This window comes from Loxodonta africana, chromosome 18 (genome assembly GCF_030014295.1).
Source record: "Loxodonta africana isolate mLoxAfr1 chromosome 18, mLoxAfr1.hap2, whole genome shotgun sequence".
Classification (NCBI taxonomy): Eukaryota; Metazoa; Chordata; class Mammalia; order Proboscidea; family Elephantidae; genus Loxodonta; species Loxodonta africana.
In genome coordinates, this window is record NC_087359.1 from 10,540,281 (window position 1) to 10,561,561 (window position 21,281).

Here is a 21,281-nt window from a genome sequence, read left to right on the forward strand (position 1 = left end):
ATTGCAACACAGTCATGTTCACTGACTTACATATTGTCAATGGCTGCTTTTGAACTATAAAGACAGAGTGGAGTGGTTGCCGCAGAGACCATATGTGGCCTACAAGGCTGAAAATATTTACTATCTGGGCCTTTATGAAAAACCCTGTGGATGTCCGGTCTAGAACGTGAATGCAGAGCTTCATGAACGAAGTGCTCACCCAGGCAGCCCCCTCCCAGATCAAGGGAAAGAACGACAGCAGCCTCCTGACCGCCCCGCCCAACCCCCAGCAGTAACACCACTCTCAACACTGGGAATTTGTACAGTGATTTCTCTGCTGATTGTTACAGTGCTATGTGTACATGCATCCCTGAACCACAGCTTCATTTTACCCATGGTTGTCCTTGAATGCTTGACTGGAGTCAAGCTTTGCATTCTCTTACCTCTGGTCTCTTTTACCCGACATCTTGTGCCTGTACAGTGGCACATAACTATGGACAGTTTGTCCTTGGTGATGCTTCCCTTATGTGTCACACGCCACTTCATCATGCACACGATGGTAGGCATCTGGGTGCCCAGTGTCTTGCTGTTACAAACACCATGAATGTCAGTGGACATGTCCTAACACACACATGTGCATTTCTCAGGGTTGGTCCTCGGGTGGAAGTACGTGGTCATGGGTCAATGCCAGATGAGTGGCTGTGCTTGGTCACACACCCAAGGCAGAGGTGGGGCCCTGGGTGGCACAGGCACACCCAGACCTGGGGTGGTCGACCTTCAGTTTTTGAGTTTGGGGCCGGGGGCATTGGGCTCTCTTGTTGGTTTTAAGGTGTGAGTCCCTAATGACCCATTTTTCTCTCTTAGCAGAGAGCAGCTCACTGTAGACCACCCGACAGGCAGACACACACAGGCACCCCTCCAAACCCGGGAGTTAGGTGCAGAACCAGGGGAGCAGAGACCCCATTGCTGGCCAAGCGGCCAGAGGGGAGACCTGGGGTGACTCGACCTGTGCTTCTCCCACAGGACCTCACAGGGGGCGCGTTTGAGGACAACCTGAGATCCCTGCACCTGCAGGAGGGACGGGACTTCTTTCACTTCAGCTGACAGGCAGTGGCAGCCATTCCCAGGTAGGAACAAAGGCCCGGTGCAGCTGACAGTGTGGGCAGTGACGTCGGTACAACCTTGCGGGTGAAGAGGGAACAGGGCCCTAGAGAAGGCAGGCTGCCCACTCTCCCTGGGTCCAGCATTGTGGGGTGGAGACATGAAGCTGGTGGCAGAAAGGTGAGAAGTGGAACCTTTAGGTGCATCACAGACCCTTCCCCTGTGTGGCCCTGACCTCTCACTGCAGCATGCGTGTTTTGTTTTTATTGAGGCGTGATTTACACACATGAAAATGCACAAATTGTCACAGCTCTGACGTCTCTAACAAGTATACATACACATGCGTGCATCTACATGTGTTTATATGTTGTTGTTAGGCACCGTAGAGTCAGTCATGGCGTCATCCTCACAATCGTTGCTATGTTTGAGCTCATCGTTACAGCCACTGTGTCAGTCCATCTTGTTGAGGATCTTCCTCTTTTTCACTGACCCTTTCCTTTACCAAACATGATGTCCTTCTGCAGGGACTGGTCCCTTCTGATCTGATAACATGTCCAAAGTACGTGAGATGATGTCTCGCCACCCTCGCTTCTAAGGAGCATTCTGGTTGTACTTCTTCCAAGACAGATTTGTTCATTTTTATGGCAGTCCATGTTAAATTCAGTATTCTTTGCCAACACTGTAACTCAAACGCATCAATTCTTTGGTCTTCCTTATTCGTTGACCAGCTTTCAACACATATGAGGTGACGGAAAACACCATGGCTTGAGTCAGGTGCACCTTAGTCTGCAAGGTGGTATCTTTGCTTTTTAACACTTTAAAGAGGTCTTTTGCAGCAAATTTACCCAGTGCATTGTATTCTTTCATTATTTTTTTTATCATGCTTTACGTGAAAGTTTACAAATCAAGTCAGACTCTCATACAAAAATTTATATACACCTTGCTATGTACTCCTAGTTGCTCTCCCCTTAATGAGACAGCACACTCCTTCCCTCCAACCTGTATTCCCTGTGTCCATTCAGCCAGCTTCTGTCCCCCTGTGCCTTCTCATCTCCCCTCCGTACAGGAGCTGCCCACATAGTCTCATGTGTCTACTTGAGCCAAGAAGCTCACTACTCACCAGTATCATTTTCTACCTTACAGTCCAGTCCAATCCATGTCTGAAGAGTTGGCTTTGGGAATGGTTCCTGTCTTGGGCTAACAGAAGGTCTTGGGACCATGACCTCCAGAGTCCTTCTAGTCTCAATCAGACCATTAAGTCTGGTCTTTTTACGAGAATTTCAGGTCTACATCCCACTGCTCTCCTGCTCCATCAGGGATTCTCTGCTGTGTTCATCTGTTATAGCCAGGCACCATCTAGTTCTTCTGGCTGATGTAGTAGTCTCTGATTTATGTGGCCCTTTCTGTCTCTTGGGCTCATAATTACCTTGTGTCTTTGGTGTTCTTCATTCTCCTCTGCTCCAGGTGGGTTGAGACTAATTGATGGCATCTTAGATGGCCACTTGCTAGCATTTAAGATCCCAGACACCACTCACCAAAGTGGAATGCAGAATGTTTCCTTAATAGATTTTATAATGCCGGTTGACCTAGATGTCCCCTGAAACCGTGGTCCCCAAACCCCTGCCCCTGCTACACTGGCCTTCGAAGCATTCACTATTCAGGAAATTTCTTTCTTATTGGTTTAGTCCAGTTGTCCTGACCTCCTGTATTGTGTATTGTCTTTCCCTTCACCTAAAATAGTTCTTGTCTACTATTTAATTAGTGAATTCCCCTCACCCTCCCTCCGTCCCACCCTCATACCCATCAAAGAATATTCTTCTGTGTTTAAACTGTTCCTTGAGTTCTTATAATAGTGGTCTCATATGATATTTGTCCTTTTGCAACTGACTAATTTCACTCAGCATAATGCCTTCCAGGTTCCTCCATGTTATGAAATGTTTCACGGATTCATCATTGTTCTTTATTAATGGGTAGTATTCCATTGTGTGAATACACCATAATTTATTTATCCATTCATCTGTTGATGGGCACCTTGGTTGCTTCCATCTTTTTGCTCTTGTGAACAGTGCTGCAATAAACATGGGTGTGCATATATCTGTTCGTGTAAAGGCTCTTACTTCTCTAGGATATATTCCAAGAAGTGGGATTGCTGGATCGTATGGTAGTTCTATTTCTAGCTTTTTAAGGAAGTGCCATATCGATTTCCAAAGTGGTTGTACCATTTTACATTCCCACCAGCAGTGTATAAGTGTTCCAGTCTCTCCACAACCTCTCCAACATTTATTATTTTGGGTTTTTTGGATTAATGCCAGCCTTGCTGGAGTGAGATGGAATCTCATTGCATTTCTCTAATGGGTGATGATCGTGAGCATTTCCTCATGTATCTGTTAGCTACCTGAGTGTCTTCTTTAGTGAAGTGTCTATTCATACCCTTTGCCCATTTTTTAATTGGGTTGTTTGTCTTTTTGTAGTTGAGTTTTTGAAGCATCATGTAGATTTTAGAGATCAGGCACTGATCGGAAATGTCATAGCTAAAAACTTTTCCCAGTCTGTAGGTAGTCGGTTTACTCTTTTGGTGAAGTCTTTGGATGAGCGTAGGTGTTTGATTTTTAGGAGCTCCCAGTTATCTAGTTTCTTTTCTAGTGTTTGTGTATTGTTAGTCATGTTTTGTATCCTCTTTATGCCATGTATTAGAGTTCTTAGCATTGTCCCTATTTTTTCTTCCATGAGCCTTATCATTTTAGATTTTATATTTAGGTCTTTGATCCATTTTGAGTTAGTTTTTGTGCATGCAGTGAGGTATGGGTCTTGTTTCATTTTTTTTGCAGGTGGATATTCAGTTATGCCGGCACCATTTGTTAAAGAGACTGTCTTTTCCCCATTGAATTGACTTTGGTCCCTTGTCAAATATCAGCCGCTCATATGTGGATGGATTTATGTCTGGATTCTGAATTCTTTTCCATTGGTCTATGTATCTGTTGTTGTACCAGTACCAGGCTGTTTTGACTACTGTGGTGGTATAATAGGTTCTAAAATCAGGTAGCGTGAGGCCTCCCACTTTGTTCTTCTTTTCCAGTAATGCTTTACTTATCTGGGGCCTTTTTCCCTTCCATATGAAGTTGGTGATTTGTTTCTCCATCTCGTTAAAAAATGTCATCGGACTTTGGACCAGAATTGCATCGTATCTATAGATCACTTCTGGTAGAATAGACATTTTTACAATGTTAAGTCTTCCTATCCAGGAGTACGGTATGTTTTTCCACTTATGTAGATCTCTTTTGGTTTCCTGCAGTAGTGTTTTGTAGTTTTCTTTATGAGTCTTTTACATCTCTGGTAAGATTTATTCCTAATTATTTTATCTTCTTGGGGGCTACTGTAAATGGTATTGATTTGGTGATTTCCTCTTCAACATTCTCTCTGTTGGTATAGAGGAATCTACCTGATTTTTGTGTGTGTATCATGTATCCTGATACTCTGCTGAACTCTTCTACTAGTTTCAGTAGTTTTCTTGAGGATTCCTTAAGGTTTTCGGTGTATACGATCATGTCATCTGCAAACAGAGATACTTTTTTACTTCTTCCTTACCCAATTTGGATGCCCTTTATTTCTTTTTCTAGCCTAATTGCTCTGGCTAGGATCTTCATCACAGGGTTGAATAAGAGCAGTGATAAAGGGCATCTTTGTGTGGTTCCCCTTCTCAAGGGGAATGCTTTCAGGCTCTCTCCATTTAGGATGATGTTGGCTGTTGGCTTTGTATAAATGCTCTTTATCTTGAGAAATTTTCCTTCTATTCCTATTTTGCTGAGAGTTTTTATCATGAATGGGTGTTGAACTTTGTCGAATGCTTTTTCTGCATCAATTAATAAGATCATGTGGTTCTCGTCTTTATATGATAGATTACACTGATTGTTTTTCTAATATTGAACTATGCTGGCATACCTGGTATAAATCCCATGTGGTCATGGGAATTTTTTTTTTTTTTTTTTGATATGTTGAATTCTATTGGCTAGAATTTTGTTGAGGATTTTTGCATCTAAGTTCATGAGGGATATAGGTGTGTATAATTTTCTTGTGCTGTCTGTATCTGGTTTTGGTATCAGGGATATGCTAGCTTCATAGAATGAGTTTGGGAGTACTCCATCCTTTTCTGTGCTTTGAAATACCGTTAGTAGTAGCGGTGTTAGCTCTTCTCTGAAAGTTTGTTAGAACTCTGCAATGAAGCTGTCAGGGCCAGGGATTTTTTGTTGTTGTTGTTAGGAGTTTTTTTAATTACCTTTTCAACCTTTTCTTTTGTTACGGGTTTATTTAGTTCTACCTCTGTTTGTGTTAGTTTAAATAGGTAGTGTGTTTCTAGAAATTCATCCATTTCTTCTAGGTTTTCAGATTTGTTAGAGTACAATTTTTTGTAGTAATCTGATAAGATTCTTTTAATTTCAGTTCGGTCTCTTGTGATACTGCCCATCTCATTTCTTACTCGGGTTATTTGCTTCCTCTCCTGTTTTTCTTTTGTCAGTTTGGCCAGTGGTTTATGAATTTTGTTAATTTTTTCAAAGAAACTCTTTCAATTGTTTTTTTTTGTTCTTTATTTCATTTGATTCTGCTCTGATTTTTATTTGCCTTATTCTGGTGCCTGAGGGTTTCTTTTGTTGCTCCCTTTCTATTTTTTCAAGTTGTAGTGATAATTCTTTGATTTTGGACCTTTCTTTTTAGATGTGTGCATTTATTGCTATAAATTGACCTGAGCACTGCTTGAGCTGTGTCCCAAAGGTTCTAATAGGAAGTGTTTTCATTTTTATTGGATTCTATGAATTTCTTTATTCCATCATTAATGTCTTCTATAACCCAGTCATTTTTGAGCAGGGTGTTTTTCAGTTTCCAAGTGTTTGATTTCTTTTCCCTGCTTTTTCTGTTATCAATTTCTACTTTTATGGCCTTACAGTCAGAGAGATGCTTTGTAATATTTTGATATTTTGGATTCTGTTAAGGCTTGCTTTATGACCTAATATATGGTCTATTCTAGAGAATGTTCCATGTGTGTTGGAAAAGAAAATATACTTGGCTGGTGTTGGGTGGAGTGTTCTGTGTATGTCTGTGATGTCAAGTTGGTTGATTGTGGCATTTACATCTTCTGTGTCTTTTTTAAGCTTCTTTCTGGATGTTCTGTCCTTCACCGAAAGTGGTGTGAAGTCTCCTACTATTATGGTGTAGCTATCTCATTTTTCAATGCTGTTAGAGATTGATTTATGTATCTTGAAGCCCTGTCATTTGGTGCATAAATATTTAATATGGTTAAATACTGCTGGTATATTGTCCCTTTAATCATTATATGGTGTCTTTCCTTATCCTTTGTGGTGGGTTTAACTTTAAAGTTTATTTTATCAGAAGTTAATATTGCCACTCCTGCTCTATTTTGATTGTTGTTTGCTTGATATATTTTTTTCCATCCTTTGAATTTTAGTTTGTGTCTCTAAGGTGTGTCTCTTAGTAGGCAGCATATAGACAGATTGTGTTTTTTTATCCATTCTGCCACTCCCTGTCTCTTTATTGGTGCATTCAGTCCATTTACATTCAGCATAATTATGGATAGGTATGAGTTTAGTGCTGTCATTTTGATGTCTTTTTTTGTGTGTTGTTGACAGTTTCTTTTTTCCACTTAATTTTTTGTGCTAGTTTATCTTTATATATTGTTTTTCTCTTATTCGTTGTTGATTTTGTTTTTGCTGAGTCTTTCTGTTTTTCTTGTATTTTGTGTGTGTGTGTGTAAGATTTTTAGTCTCCTTTGTGGTTACCTTAATATTTACCCGTTTGGGGTTTTTTCTGTGTTTAAACCAAACTTTTATTTCTTTGTATTGCCTCGACTGTCTCCATGTGAAAGATTGATGACTACATTTTTTAGTCCCTCTTTATTGTTTTAATGTTGTCATCTTTTACGTAATGACATCACTGTTCACCTGTTTGAATATTTTTTTTATCTTGATTTATTTTTGTGATTTCCCTATCTGGGTTGGTATCTGGTTGCACTATCCTGCGTTCTAGTCTTGGGCTGATATCTGATATTACAGATTTTCTAACCAGAGAACTCTCTTTAGTATTTCTTGTAGTTTTGGTTTGGCTTCTACAAATTCCCTGAACTTCTGTTTACCTGGAAATGTCCTAATTTCACCTTCATATTTGAGAGACAGTTTTGCTGGATATATGATTCTTGGCTGGCAGTTTTTTCCTTCAGTGCTTTATATAAGTCATCTTGCCTTCTTGCCTTCATGGTTTCTGCCAGTTAGTCCGAGCTTATTCTTATTGACTGTCCTTTGTAGGTGACTTTTAGTTTACCCCTGGCCGCTCTTAAAATTCTCTCTTTATCTTTGGATTTGGAGAGTTTGATTAAGTCTTGGTGACTTTCTTTGCAGATCTACCTTATGTGGGGTTTGATGAGCATCTTGGATAGATATTGTCTCATCTTTCACAATATCAGGGAAATTTTCTGCCAACAAATCTTCAACAATTCTCTCTGTACTTTCTGTTATCCCTCCCTGATCTGATACTCCAGTCACTCGTAGGTTATTTCTCTTGATAGGGGTTTCTTCATTTTTTTTTTTAATTCTTTTATCTGATTTTTCTTCAAAGATATTGGTGCCAAGTGTTTTATCTTCCATCTCACTAATTCTGCCTTCCATTTCCTCAATTCTGCTCTTCTGACTTTTGTTGTCTAATTCTGTAATTTCATCAATCTTCTGAATTTCTGATTGCCGTCTCTCTGTGCATTCTTGCAGCCTATTGAATTTTTCATTATATTCTTGAACAACCTTTTTAATTTTTTCAGCTGCTATATCTGTGTGTTCCTTGGCTTGTTCCATGTTTTGTCTGATCTCCTTCCTGATGTCTTGAAGGGTTCTTTATATTAATCTTTTGTATTCTACATCTGATAATTCCAGGAAGGCACCTTCATCCAGAAGATCCCTGGATTCTTTGTTTTGAGAGCTTGTTAAAGCAATCATGGTCTGCTGCTTTATGTGATTTGATATTGACTGTTGTCTCCGAGCCATCTATAAGTTATTTTATTAGTTTATTTTATGTTTGCTTACTGTATCCTAGCTTCTTGATTTGTTTTGTTTTGACATGCCCAGATAGGTTGCTTGAGTGAGCTAGGTTGATTATTTTTGCCTTTGAAGCTCTAACATCCTGCCACCAGATAGCCAGAGCTGTTACCAGGTGTATGAGCCTAGGAGTCTGTTCACTTTGTAAGGATTCACCTCAGGTGTCAAGTTAGTTGATCATCAAGTGTGTGGTACAGGCTCTGTCTTACAGTCTTAGAGGGGCAGGGGCGATTGGTGTAGGCACAGGTATCTGGTTGCAGCAGGGGGTCATGCTCTGAACAAGGCAGGGGGCTGACAACCACCCCTGAGTTTCTGTGAGGAAAGCATGTCCCTTTTCCCTAGAGCACACAGGTGGGTACGTTCTGCAGCCGGACCATGGACCCCCAGTGCTTTTGGCTGTGAGGACTGGGAGTTACCAGTTATCCTTGGACCCCGTCACGGGTGGCTAGGTGACATGGGTGGAGCCACCAGTTGTTAGGCCCCTGATGTGGGTAGGTGAGGACCGTTTTTAATAGACAAAGAGGTGTCAAACATCAAAAACCCATGTCTCCTTATACACTGCTGGTGGGAATGTAAAATGGTACAGCCACTTTGGAAATCCATTTGGCACTTCCTTAAAAAGCTAGAAATAGAACTACCACACCATCCAGCAATTCCACTCCTTGGAATATATCCTAGAGAAATAAGAGCCTTTACATGAACAGATATATGCACACCCATGTTCATTACAGCACTGTTTACAATAGCAAAAAGATGGAAGCCACCAGGGTGCCCATCAGTGGATGAATGGATAAATAAGTTATGGTATATTCATACAATGGAATACTACGCATTGATAAAGAACAACGATGAATCCGTGAAACATTTCATAACATAGAGGGATCTAGAGGGCATTATGCTGACTGAAATTAGTCAGCTGCAAAAGGACAAATTTGTATGAGACCACTATTATAAGAATTTGAAAAATAGTTTAAATAGAGAAGAAAATATTCTTTGATGGTTCCAAGAGTGGGGAGGGAGGAAGGGAGAAGGGTTTTCACTAATTAGATAGTAAATAAGAAATATTTTCGGTGAAGGGAAAGACAACACACCATACAGGAGAGGTCAGCACAACTGGACTAAACCAAAAGCAAAAGAAGTTTCCTGAATAAACTGAATGCTTCAAATGCCAGCGTAGCAGGGGCAGGGATTTGGGGACCATGGTTTCAGGGGACATCTAGGTCAATTGGCATAAGAAAATCTATTAAGAAAACATTCTGCATTCCACTTTGGTGAGTGGCATCTGGGGTCTTAAACACTAGCAAGCAGCCATCTAAGATGCATCAATTGGTCTCAACCCACCTGGAGCAGAGGAGAATGAAGAACACCAAAGACAGAGGGTAATTATGAGCCCAAGACACAGAAAGGGCCATATAAACCAGAGACTACATCAGCCTGAGGCCAGAAGAACTAGATGGTGCCTGGCTACAGCCAATGACTGCCCTGACACAGAACACAACAGAGAACCCCTGATGGAGCAGGAGAGCAGTGGGATGCAGATCTCAAATTCTGGTGAAAAGACTAGACTTAATGATTTGACTGAGGCTAGAAGGACCCCAGAGGTCATGGTCCCCACACCTTCCGTTAACCCAAGACAGGAACCATTCCCAAAGTCAACTCTTCAGACAGCGATGGGACTGGACTATGCGGTAGAAAATGATACCGGTGAAGAGTGAGCTTCATGGCTCAAGTAGATACATGAAACTATGTGGGCAGCTCCTGTCTGGAGGGGAGATGAGAGGGCAGAGGGGATCAGAAGCTGGCCAAATGGAAACGAAAATAGAGAGTGGAGGGAAGGAGTGTGTTGTCTCATTAGGGGCAGAGCAGTTAGGAGGAGTATACAAAACCCGTATATAGCACGGTGTATGTAAATTTTTGTATGAGAGACTGACGATTTGTGAACTTTCACTTAAAGCACAATGAAAAAAAAACAAACCAACCCACATCTCCACCACACAGCTGAAACAGTTTAAGTCAGATCTCAAGCACATAAACTATTGCAGTAACAAGGGCCTAATCTCCTGAAATGGGCCCACATAGGTCCATACAGGGGTGAAAGGTATTCAATGTTCACGGACCGTTTGTGCAAAGACAGGAACCGCTTCTGTCCTGAACTCCCCAGCTTAGTGGAGCTGGCAGATTATCTTTTTCACCAATTGTGAATTTATTCCTTCTCCAAGGTCCAGAGAATGGCTCAGAGTGCACAGCAGGACCTATCTCAGGCCCAGGGAAATCGACAGCCACTGAAGCTGGCTTGGGTGCTGCGGGCATAGTAAAATAAACACAAGTACTTAGCTTTTGCCGAGAAGAGTGCCATTCTCTAGTTTTCAAGGTATGAGTAGGCTGTGCAGCTCGCTGTCTCTCCCTGAGGAAACCATGTCATGGACGCTACTGCCAGCCCCACTGCGGTCGCTCCAGGGGATCGTCCCCGAGGGGCACTGGTTCCTGCTGAGTCAGGTCCGGCAACTCCTCGCTGCTTCTTAACCTTCTCTCCCTTCCCCTTCCACTCAGTTCGATTTCCTAACTTTGCCTTTGATGTTCAGGGTTCCTAGCTTGTCATATATATAATCATTTCACTTGTTTTTGCAGGGGGTCTTTATGATAAGAGGGATCACGGGAAGCATCTGACTACCCCACCACCTTGGCCCCGCCTCCTGTTTGATTTCTTGACTGCTGCTTCCATGGGCATTGATTGTGGATCCAAGTAAAATGAAATCCTTGGCAACTTCAGTCTTTTCTCCTTTGATCATAATGTTGTTTATTGGTCCAATTCTGAGGGTTTTTGTTTACGTTGAGGTGTAATCCATACTGAAGGCTGTGGTCTCTGATCTTCATCAGTAAGTACGTTAAGTCCTCTTCGCTTTCAGTAAGCAAGGTTGTGTCATCTGCGTAACGCAGGTTGTTAGAGTCTTCCACCAATCCTGATGCCACATTCTTCTTCATATAGTCCAGCTTCTTAGATTATCTGCTCAGCATACAGACTGAATAAGTATGGTGAAAGGATACAGCTCTGACACGCACCTTTCCCGATTTTAAACCATACAGTATTCCCTTGTTCTGTTCAAATGACTGCCTCTTGGTCTATGTACAGGTTACTCATGAGCACAATTAAGTGTTCTGGAATTCCTGTTCTTCGTAATGTTATCCATAATTTGTTATGATCTACACAGTCAAATGCCTTTGCATGGTCAGTAAAGCACAGGTAATCATCTTTCTGGTATTCTCTGCTTTTACCCAACATCTACCTGACATCAGCAATGATATTCCTCGTTCCATGTCCTCTTCTGAATCCAGCTTGAATTTCTGGCTGTTCCCTGTTGATATACTGCTGCAATCATTTTTGAATTGTCTTCAGCAAAATTTTACTTGTGTGTGATATTCGTTTGATAATGTACACATTCTGTTGGATCACCTTTCTTTGGAAAGGGCATGAATACAGTTCCTTTCTAGGCAGTTGGTCAGGTAGCTGTCGTCCAAATTTCCTGGCATTGACAAGTGAGTGCTTCCAGCATTGCATCCATCTGCTGAAACATCTCAATCAGTATTCCATCAATTCCTGGAGCCTTGTTTTTCACCCGTGCCTTCAGTGCAGCTTGGACCTCTTTCCTTCAGTACCATCAATTCTTGATCATGTGCTACCTCCTGAAATAGTTGAAAATAGACCAGTTGTTTTTTGTACAGTGACTCTGTGTGACTCTTCTTTTGTTGGTTCCTGTGTCATCCAATTTTTTGCCCATAGAATCCTCTAGTATTAGAACTCAAGGTTTGAATGTTTTTTTCAGCTCTCTCAGCTTGAGAAATGCTAAGCGTGTTCTTCCCTTTTGGTTTTCTAACTGCAGGTCTTTGCATGTTTCATAATACTTTGTCTCCTTGAACCGACCTTTGAAGTCTTCTGTTCAGCTCTCTTACTTCACCATTTCTTCCCTTTCGCTTTAGCTTCTCTATGTTTTAAAAGCAAGTTTCGTAGTCTTTTCTGATATCCATTTTGGTGTTTTTCTTTTGATGTCCTTAATGTCATCCCACAACTTGTCTGGTCTTCGGTCATTAGTGTTCAGTGCGTCATCTCTCTTCTTGAGATGGTCTCTAAATTCAGTGAGATACACTCAAGCTTGTATTTTGGCTCCCATGGACTTGTTTTAATTTTCTTCAGCTTGATCTTGAACTTGCATATGAGCAGTTGGTGGTCTGTTCCACAGTTGGCCCGTAGCCTTGTTCGTACTGATGATACATACTGAGCTTCTCCGTCTTTTCTTTCCATAGATGTAGTCAGTTTGATTCCTGTGTTTCCCATCTGGCAAGGTCCATGTATATAGCTGCCGTTTCTGTTGTTGAAAAAAGGTATTTCCAATGAATAAGTCATTGGTCTTGCAAAATTTGGTCTCCTGTGTCATTTTTATTACTAAGGTCATATTTTCCAACTATCAGCCTTTCTTCTTTGTTTCCAGCTTTCCCATTCCAATCACCAGGAATTATCAGTGCATCTTGATTGCATGTTTGATCTACTTCAGGCTGTAGAAGTTGGTAAAAATCTTATTTCTTCATCTTTGGCCTTAGTGGTTGATGCATACATTTGAATAACAGAGCTATTAACCGGTCTTCTTTGTAGACAAACTGACAGACGAGTGGTGGATGTGTTCATACACACATATGTGTACATATACACCTGTACATATGCATGTGTACGTATGCATCTGTACATAATACATGCATAATCCCAGAGACTAAGACACAGAGCAGTTCCTTCTCTCCAGCAAGATGCCTTGTGCCCCCCACCATTTTATATGTTGAACACCATCACATATGCTTACTGTCCCCTGGGATGCCTTCTTTATGAAGTGCTCACATCTTGCCCAATTTTAAATTGAGGTGTGTCTTGTTCATTGATTTGTGAGAAAAACTCAAAAAACTAAACTTGTTGCCGTTGAGTCAATTCTGACTCATAGCAACCCTATGCGACAGAGGAGAACTGCCCCATAGGGTTTCCAAGGAGCACCTGGTAGATTCAAACTGCCAACCTTCCGGTTAGCAGCCACAGCTCTTAACCACTGTGTCACCAGGGATTTGTTAAGAGTGCTTTATATATTCTGGATATGAGTCTTTCATCAAATAGACATATACAAACAGATTTTCAAATGCTAAACCAACCTTGATTTCCTAACATAAACCCAACTTGACTGTTTTTGCAGTATTTCTGCATCTGTGTTTGTGTCAAGATTGCACTGTCATCCTGCTTTCCTATGCTGTCTGGTTTTGTCATCAGGGTTATGCTAGCCGTGTGGTATCAGTTAGAGAGTATATCTCCCCTTTACATTCTCTAGCAGACTGTGTTTAAGATTGGGACTGTTTGTTTGTTGAAAATTTGGTAGGCCCTCCTTAGAAAACTGCCTAGGCCTGGTATTTGTTTATGGGAAGAGTTTTAACTACTGATTCCATTTCTTTAATGATTATGAAGACTATTCAGGTTACCTGTTTCTTCTTGAGTAAATTTTGGTAAATTGAATATTTTCAGAAGTTTATTAATTTCATGTTTCCACATATCCATCCAGTATAAAGCTTCTTCATAAAAAATGTCTGCAACACCTGCAGCCGTATCTGCCTTTTCATTGCTCGCGTCGTTCATTTGCGCACTACCTTTTTTCTTGGTGGTTCTTGCCAGTAGCATGGCTACTTCAGTCGTCTTTTTCCTGAACCACCTTTTGGGTTTGTTGGTCTTCTTTCAGACTTCATTTCTATTTTATAAATTCTACTCTTACAATTATTCTTCTCTACTCTTAAGTTTCTTCTTACTTGTTACATTATATGTTTAGTTCATTAGTTTTTAGTCTTTCTTCTTTTCTAATACATCATTTAGGGTCTCAGAGTCCTTTAAGCACCACTTTAGGTGAATTCTGTCTATTGTGATTCACAGGATCTTCACCAATTTTCATTATAATTTATTTTTAAATCACATTTTTTAAAGAAGACCTTGTGTGTTCTTAAAGTTCCAAAAATACGGATAAACTAGATATATAGGCATAGATCACACATTTTTTCCTGTTATACAGTTTTACACACACACACACACACACACAGAGTCATTTGGGGTCTGTACCCTATCTGTTTTCTTTAGATCAAGGCTTTTCCTTTTCAGCCATGTCCTTACTTAATTTTAAGTATGTTGACTTTACTATATTATGGTGGCAGATTTATCAGTGTCTTCTGGATTGTTTGCTTTCGTATATTCTGACACTCTGTTACTAGGTACATACAACAGTAGGGAAGGTCTGTCGTCTCCCTGGTGAATAGAACCTTTTACTATCATGTAATATTCTCTATTTCTAATAATGCTTTTGTTTTAAAGCCTACTGTGTTAAATATTAACCGGTAGAACCCACTATTTTAATGATCCCAGGCTAGCTTTCTTTAGGTTAGTATTTGTATCTTTTTCCCTTCCTTGACTTTGTGTCTTTGTTTTAGGTGTGTCACTTGTAAATGCACACAGCTCTATTTTATTTCTTGTCCAATCTAACAGTCTTTGTCCTTTAACTGGAGAATTGAATCCATTTACATTTATTCTCTGTACTAATATACTTATTTTTTTGCTGCTTGTCCTACTTTTGCATCATTCTCTTGCCATTCTTGCGTTTTTTGCTAGTTTTTCTCTCTCATTCCATTTCTCTGCTACTGGATTATAAGTTACATTCTCCATGTATTAACTTTTTTTGGTTACCCTAAATACGTCAACATGCACAGCCAGTAAAGTTGAAAGTTCAGTTATCTGCACCACACTCCAGACAATATAAGAACTTGAGATCCTTTAACTCCAGTCACTATCTCTGCCCCTAATTTATATGCTACTACTGTCTATCTTTTAAAACTCTATTATTGTCTATCTTTTAAAACTCTACATGCTTCTAAACAATTCACATATTTGACATTATTCTTTTTGCTTACACAGCTGGTGTTTGTTTATTCCTTTCTTTGTTCAACATTCCCTCCCAGAGCTGCTTAGTTTTACTTGAATTGAAGTGTGTTAGGCCAGCACTGGACAGTGCTTCACTACAGAGTCCCTGATCGGCCTGGGTGGTGAATCAGCCTATCCCCATGCCTCAGAAAGCCCATTTCTCTGGAATTGTTTGTGGACACTTAACGCAGCTTTGATTACACTGAAAACAACTCATTCTCTTACTTCTCAAAAGTCGCTTATTTGATTTGCTGCAGCAAAGGGTCCTGCCATCTATGGGGATGCACCTCATCCTCCCACGGTTTGCTGTGGTGTCTCCAGTGAGCGTTTGGGAATTTCCAGTGTACTCCGGCCCTCCATGGACATTCGTCCTCTGAAGGATGCGCTCCAGCTACTTGGACTTGGCCCTGCAGGAGGTGAGCCTTTCCCCACTGGTGTGGCCATGGTCTCCCAGCCTCCTCAATGATCCAGAGCTGACCCTGGATGCAGGCTGCCTGGCCACCTCAGCCCCAGCACTTGTGACTTCAACCAGTCAAGGGACTCTGCTAGTCTTTTCATCTAAAATGGAAAACTGCCTTTATTTCAGCAAAGGAGCCGTGTTTTAGGATTTAATGAAATAAAAATTTATAAAGTTAAAACCATCCAAATGTATAATGCAGACTTTCTCTTTTGAGGGCTGAAGAGTGAGTGGTTTGGGGACAGCAGCCTGCAGGCAGGAGGAATAAGCCCTCCCAGCCCACCTGCACAAGGCTGTCCCCAGGCACCAGAGTCAGAAATGGACAAAGGAGATGCTGCTTAATACATGATTTTATAGGGGCACACTTGTGTTTCCAGTGAAGGCAAGAGCATCTATAGTTCAGGACACTGGAGTGCAGGGAGCCCATGAGGGAAAACTGCTGTCGTGGTTACTGATGCAGAGTCTTGGCCTCTGTGTGAGCTGGAGCACGGCCCATGCTGCTGCCCAGCCTCTGCATGCTGACCACTGGCATCTGGCTCCTCCCTCCTCAGAAGCAGGACATCTTGGGCCTTCTGCACCAGGTGGGAGTGGATCAAGGGGTCCAACTCCCAGGACACCGCTTCAGCGGGGACTGGGCTGCGGAAGAGACACAAGGGTCAGGGCCACTCAGGAATATCCCCCATCTCGTGGCTGCCAGGGACCCCAGCCCTCTCTGGCCCCTGTGGTAAGAACTGAAATGGACAATTGATATCCTGGCAGGAAACTGCATTTTGAACCACCATTTCCCTGGACATTCTGGTCACCTGAAGCCACCTGGCCAAATGCAAACATGGCTGACAGGTGTGAGTGCAGCTGTGACCCCAGTGTCACCATGTGCTGCTAACCATCAGGGATGTTGCTGCTTCAGGGAGCCAGGGTGAGAGACTTGGGACAATGTTCTCTTTCATTTACATATGCTTGGACATTTTTCTAATAAAAATTGTAAAAAAAACATTAAGCTCAGAAGCTTGATGTTGAGTTAGAAAGCAAGAAACAAGAAGAGGACTCCCAATTTGCAGTCCAGCTCGTAAAGAGCTTAGAAGCCACCATCCCCATATTCATGATAAGAAAAAAAAGGAAAAGCTGAAAATCAACAACTTTTCTTAGATCAGATAATCAAGGTAACAGGGAAAAACTCTGTCCTGAAAACTGGAAAGACAGGCAGGCTGGTAGAGAGGATCACCGCTCACTGAGAGAAATACCGCCAGTGGACACGGCACCAGCTAGGAGTACTTAAAGGGAAAGTGACTGGTTGCTGGGGACTGAGTATGGACCAGCTTGAGAAAGTAAACTTTTGGGGGCCCAGCCTTAAGAAGGGGGTGTATATTCTTAAGTTTTACCTCCAGAAGCCCTACCAGCAGAAGGAGGGAAAAGTAGCCATCTGAAATAGTACCCTGCTCTCCATGACAACAGGATACCAAGGGAAACTACCTTACCAGAGCCTAACCAACATGGAGGAGGGAAATACTCAACTCTAGCCCTCCTGTTTCACCTAAGAGGTGGGGGAAAAAGACTGAGAGAGACCTGTTCACAGAATCGTAAGACACTTACCCCTTCCCCCTTCACCCCTGTCTTACTACCACATCAACAGGGCTTTACACGGGATTACAACTGAAAGTACCTCAGTTTCTAACTTGACACATTATGTCCAGCTTTCAACAAAAAATTACAAGCAAAAAGACATAGTCTAAAGAGACAAGACAAGCATCAGAACCAGACTCAGCTATGACAGAGATGCTGGAGTGATCAGGCCAGGAATTTAAAATAATTGTGATTAGCATGCTAAGGGCTCCAACGGAAAAAAAGTACACAACACACAAGACAGATGGGTAATATAAGTAAAGATATGTCACAGGAAACTTCCCAAAGACTTGAAAAAAAAAAGTTGAACAAAATATCCAAGAACTGTGGGTCAGTTAAAAAAGGTGTAACATTTGTAACGGGAATACTAGAAGGACACAAAAGAGAGAAAGGAACAGAAGAAATCTTTGAAGTAATAATGGCTGACAAACTTCGAAAATTGTTAACAGACATCAAACCACAGATCCTGGAAGCTCAGAGAACATCAAACAGGTTAAAAAATACCAAAAAAATCTACACGTAGGTATATTATATTCAAACTGCAGAAAAGCAAAGACAAAGAAAAAATCTTCAAAGGACCTTAAGTTAAAAAAACACCTCACCTGCAAAGGAACAAAGATAAGATTACATTAGACTACAGAAACTGTGCAAGCAAAGAAACTGAAATGAAATACTTATAAAGTGTTAAAAGAAAAAAAGCCACTAACCTAGAAGTCTGTACCCTGCAAAACTATTCCTCAAAAGTGAAGGAGAAATAAAGGACTTCTCAAACAAAAACTGGAAATTGTGTCCACTAGACCTGCCCTGCAGAAAATGTTAGAAGACATTCTTTAGAGAGAAGGAACATAATAATAGGTCAGAAACTCGGATCTACATAAAGGAAGAGCGTCCAAAATGAATCAATGGAGGTAAAATAACTTCTTGTTCTTAACTGATCTAACAGATAACAGTTTCTTTAAAGTAACAGCAACAATATACTGGATTGATTATCCAATATACCAGATAAGTGAAATGTATGACAGCAACGTGACAAGGGCAGGAAGGAGGAGCTGGAACTGCTCTAAGACGCGTGTGCCACCTGTGAAGCAGTATTGTGTTATCTGAAAGTGGGCTTAGGTTGGTTGTGAATGTATGTTACAAACTCTAGGGCAACCACTAAAAAAGTTTTCTCTAAGTATAGTTGACATCTTACAGAGATCACACCAATGGAATCATACAAAAGGGACCAATTAAAACCAGAGAAGGCAAAAAAAAAGAAACGGAGGACAAAACAACAGAAAAAAAAGAGGGGAGCAATGAGTAGAAAATAGTAACAAATATGGTCGATGTTAATTCAACTATATTAATAATCACTTTAAATGTGAATAGTCTCAATATACCAATTAAAGTCATAAACTCTCAGAGTAGACCCAACTATGTGTTGCCTACAAGAAACCCACTGTAAATCTACACACAGATAGATTAAAAGGAGCCCCGATGGTGTGAAGAGTGAGGCGCTTGGCCGCTAACTGTGAAAGGCTGGTGGTTCGAGTCTACCCAGCAGGCACCTGACAACAACAACAGATTAAAACTAAAGGGCTGGAGAAAGCTGTACCACGCTAATTTACTAATCAAAAGAAAGCTGGAGTAGCTGTATGAATTTCAGACAAAGCAGATTTCAGAGCAAGGGAATTATCAGGGATGGTTGTTAGGTGCCGTTGAGTCGGTTCCAACTCACAGCGACCCTACACACAACAGAACGAAACACTGCCTGGTCCTGCGCTACCCATACAATCGTCGTTATACTTGAGCTCATTGTTGCAGCCACTATGTCAATCAGGAATAAAGAGGGGCTCTATATAACGATAAAGGGATCAGTTCTCCAAAAAGACATAACAATCCTGAACGCATACATGCCTAACAAAAGAGTGTCAAGATATGTGCCACAGAAACTGATAGAACTGCAAAGAGAAATAGACAAATCCACTGTTATTAGGTGGAGACTTCAACACCCCTGTCACGGATTGAATTATGTCCCCCCAAAAAATGAGTGTATCAGCTGGGTTAGGCCATGATTCCCAGTATTGTGTGGTTGTCCTCCATTTTGTGACTGTAATTTTATGTTGAGAGGATTAGGGTGGGATTTTAACACCACCCTTACTCAGGTCACCTCCCTGAACCAAGGTAGAAAGTTCCCCTGGGATGTGGCCTGCACCACCTTTTATCTTTCAAGAGAGAAAAGGAAAGGGAAGGAAGTGGAGAGTTGGGGACCTCGTACCACCAAGAAAGAAGCACCAGGAGCAGAGCGCGTCCTTCAGACCTGGGGTTCCTTAGCAGAGAAGCTCCTAGTCTAGGGGAAGATTGACGAGAAAGACCTTCATCCAGAGCCAACAAAGAGAGAGCCTTCCCCTGGAGCTGATGCCTTGAATTTGGACTTCTAGCTGACTAGACTGTGAGAAAATAAATTTCTCTTTGTTAAAGCCATCCACTTGTGGTATTTCTGTTATAGCAGCACTGATGACTAAGATAATCTCTCTATCAGTAATTGACAGGACCAGCAGACAGAAAATCAGTAAGGATATAATTGAACAGGACCATCAATCATCTGGATCTAACTGACATCTATAGAATACTTCATCCAACAACAGCAGAATACACATTCTTTTCAAACCCACATGGAATATTCACCAAGACAGACCACATTCTGCACCATAAAACACATGTTAACAAATTTAAAAGAATAGAAATTACACAAAGTATGCTTTTGGAACACAATGGAATTAAACTAGAAACCAATAACAGAAAGGTGGCTGAAAATACCAAAATATCTGGAGATTAAACAATACACTTCTAAATAACACATGGATCAAAGAAAAAGTCTCAAGACAAACTTAAGAAATAATTTGAACTAAATAAAAATGAAAACACAACTTACTGAAATTTATGGGATGCAGCAAAAGCAATGCTTAGAGGGAAATGTATAGCACTGAATATTAGAAGAGAGATCAAAAATCAATAATCCAAGCTTCCACCTTAGGAAACTTGAAAAAGACTAATATAAACCTAAAGCATGCAGTAGAAAAGAAATAATAAAAATTAGAGCAGAAATCATTGAAACTGAAAACAGAAAAACAATGGGGAAGTCAACAAAATCAAAAGCTGGTTCTTTGAAAGGATTGATAAAATTGATAAACCTCTAGCCAGGCTAATGAAGAAAAAGAGAGAGAAGACAGAAATTACTGATATTATAAATGACAGAAAGGTCATCATTACAGCTAACCCTGTGGACAATAAAGGAGCACAGTTAACAACTCCATGCCCACACATTTGGTAAGTTAGATGAACCAATTCCTTGGAAGACACAACATACCAAAACCCACATAAGAAGATACAGATATCTGAATAGACCTATAGCTATTAAAATTCTGAATCAACAATTAATAACCTTCCAAAACAGAAAGCACCATCCTCAGACTGTCTCACTGATTGTTTTTGTAAAAAATATTTTGTGTTTTTAGTGAAGGTTTACACAGCAGTTTAGGCTCCCACTCAACAATTTCTACACAAGTTGCTCACTAGCACTGGTTACATTCTTCACAGTGTGTGTACATTCATGATTTTCGTTCTGGTTGTTCCTCACTGGTGAATTCTACTAAACATTTAAAGAAGACTTGAAACTAATCTTTCTCAAATTCTTACAAAAAAGAGTAAAAGAAGGAAACAATCCCTATGTCACTCTGTGAAGCCAGCATTACCCTAATACCAAAACCAGACAAAGACATTACTAGGAAGGAAAATTACAGACCACTGGGTATCTCATGAGGAAACCCTGGTAGCATAGTGTTTCAGTGCTATGGCTGCTAACCAAAAGGTCGGCAGTTCAAATCCACCAGCCGCTCCCTGGAAACTCTACGGGGCAGTTCTACCCTGTCCTATAGGGTCGCTATGAGTCGGAATCGACTCGACGGCAGTGGGTTTGGTTTTTTTTTTTGGTATCTCTCATGAACATAGATGTAAAACCTTCAACAAAATATTAGTAAATCAAATGCAACAATGTATAAAAAGAAATATA

General features: G+C 40.9%; 2 protein-coding genes across 12 annotated transcripts in view; one reads left to right on the forward strand and one right to left on the reverse strand.

Moving 5' to 3' along the window:
• Nucleotides 1–15,860, forward strand: part of B3GNTL1 (UDP-GlcNAc:betaGal beta-1,3-N-acetylglucosaminyltransferase like 1) — a 182,062-nt gene extending 166,202 nt beyond the window's left edge. For 7 of the 9 annotated variants that reach the window (XM_064270431.1, XM_064270434.1, XM_064270436.1 and 4 more), the window contains one exon: nucleotides 15,411–15,860. In XM_064270431.1, the coding sequence (XP_064126501.1) occupies nucleotides 15,411–15,530 (120 nt within the window). In that variant the 3' untranslated portion in view covers nucleotides 15,531–15,860. Of the gene's footprint in view, nucleotides 1–1,002; nucleotides 1,107–15,410 lie in introns of all 9 variants that reach the window. The other 2 variants (XM_064270432.1, XM_064270435.1) reach the window with 1 other exon arrangement.
• An 82-nt stretch (nucleotides 15,861–15,942) lies between these two features.
• Nucleotides 15,943–21,281, reverse strand: part of TBCD (tubulin folding cofactor D) — a 175,074-nt gene continuing 169,735 nt past the window's right edge. For all 3 annotated transcript variants that reach the window (XM_064270429.1, XM_064270430.1, XM_023556745.2), the window contains one exon: nucleotides 15,943–16,246. In XM_064270429.1, coding sequence (XP_064126499.1) covers nucleotides 16,232–16,246 — 15 coding nt within the window. In that variant the 3' untranslated portion in view covers nucleotides 15,943–16,231. The remainder of the gene's footprint in view (nucleotides 16,247–21,281) is intronic.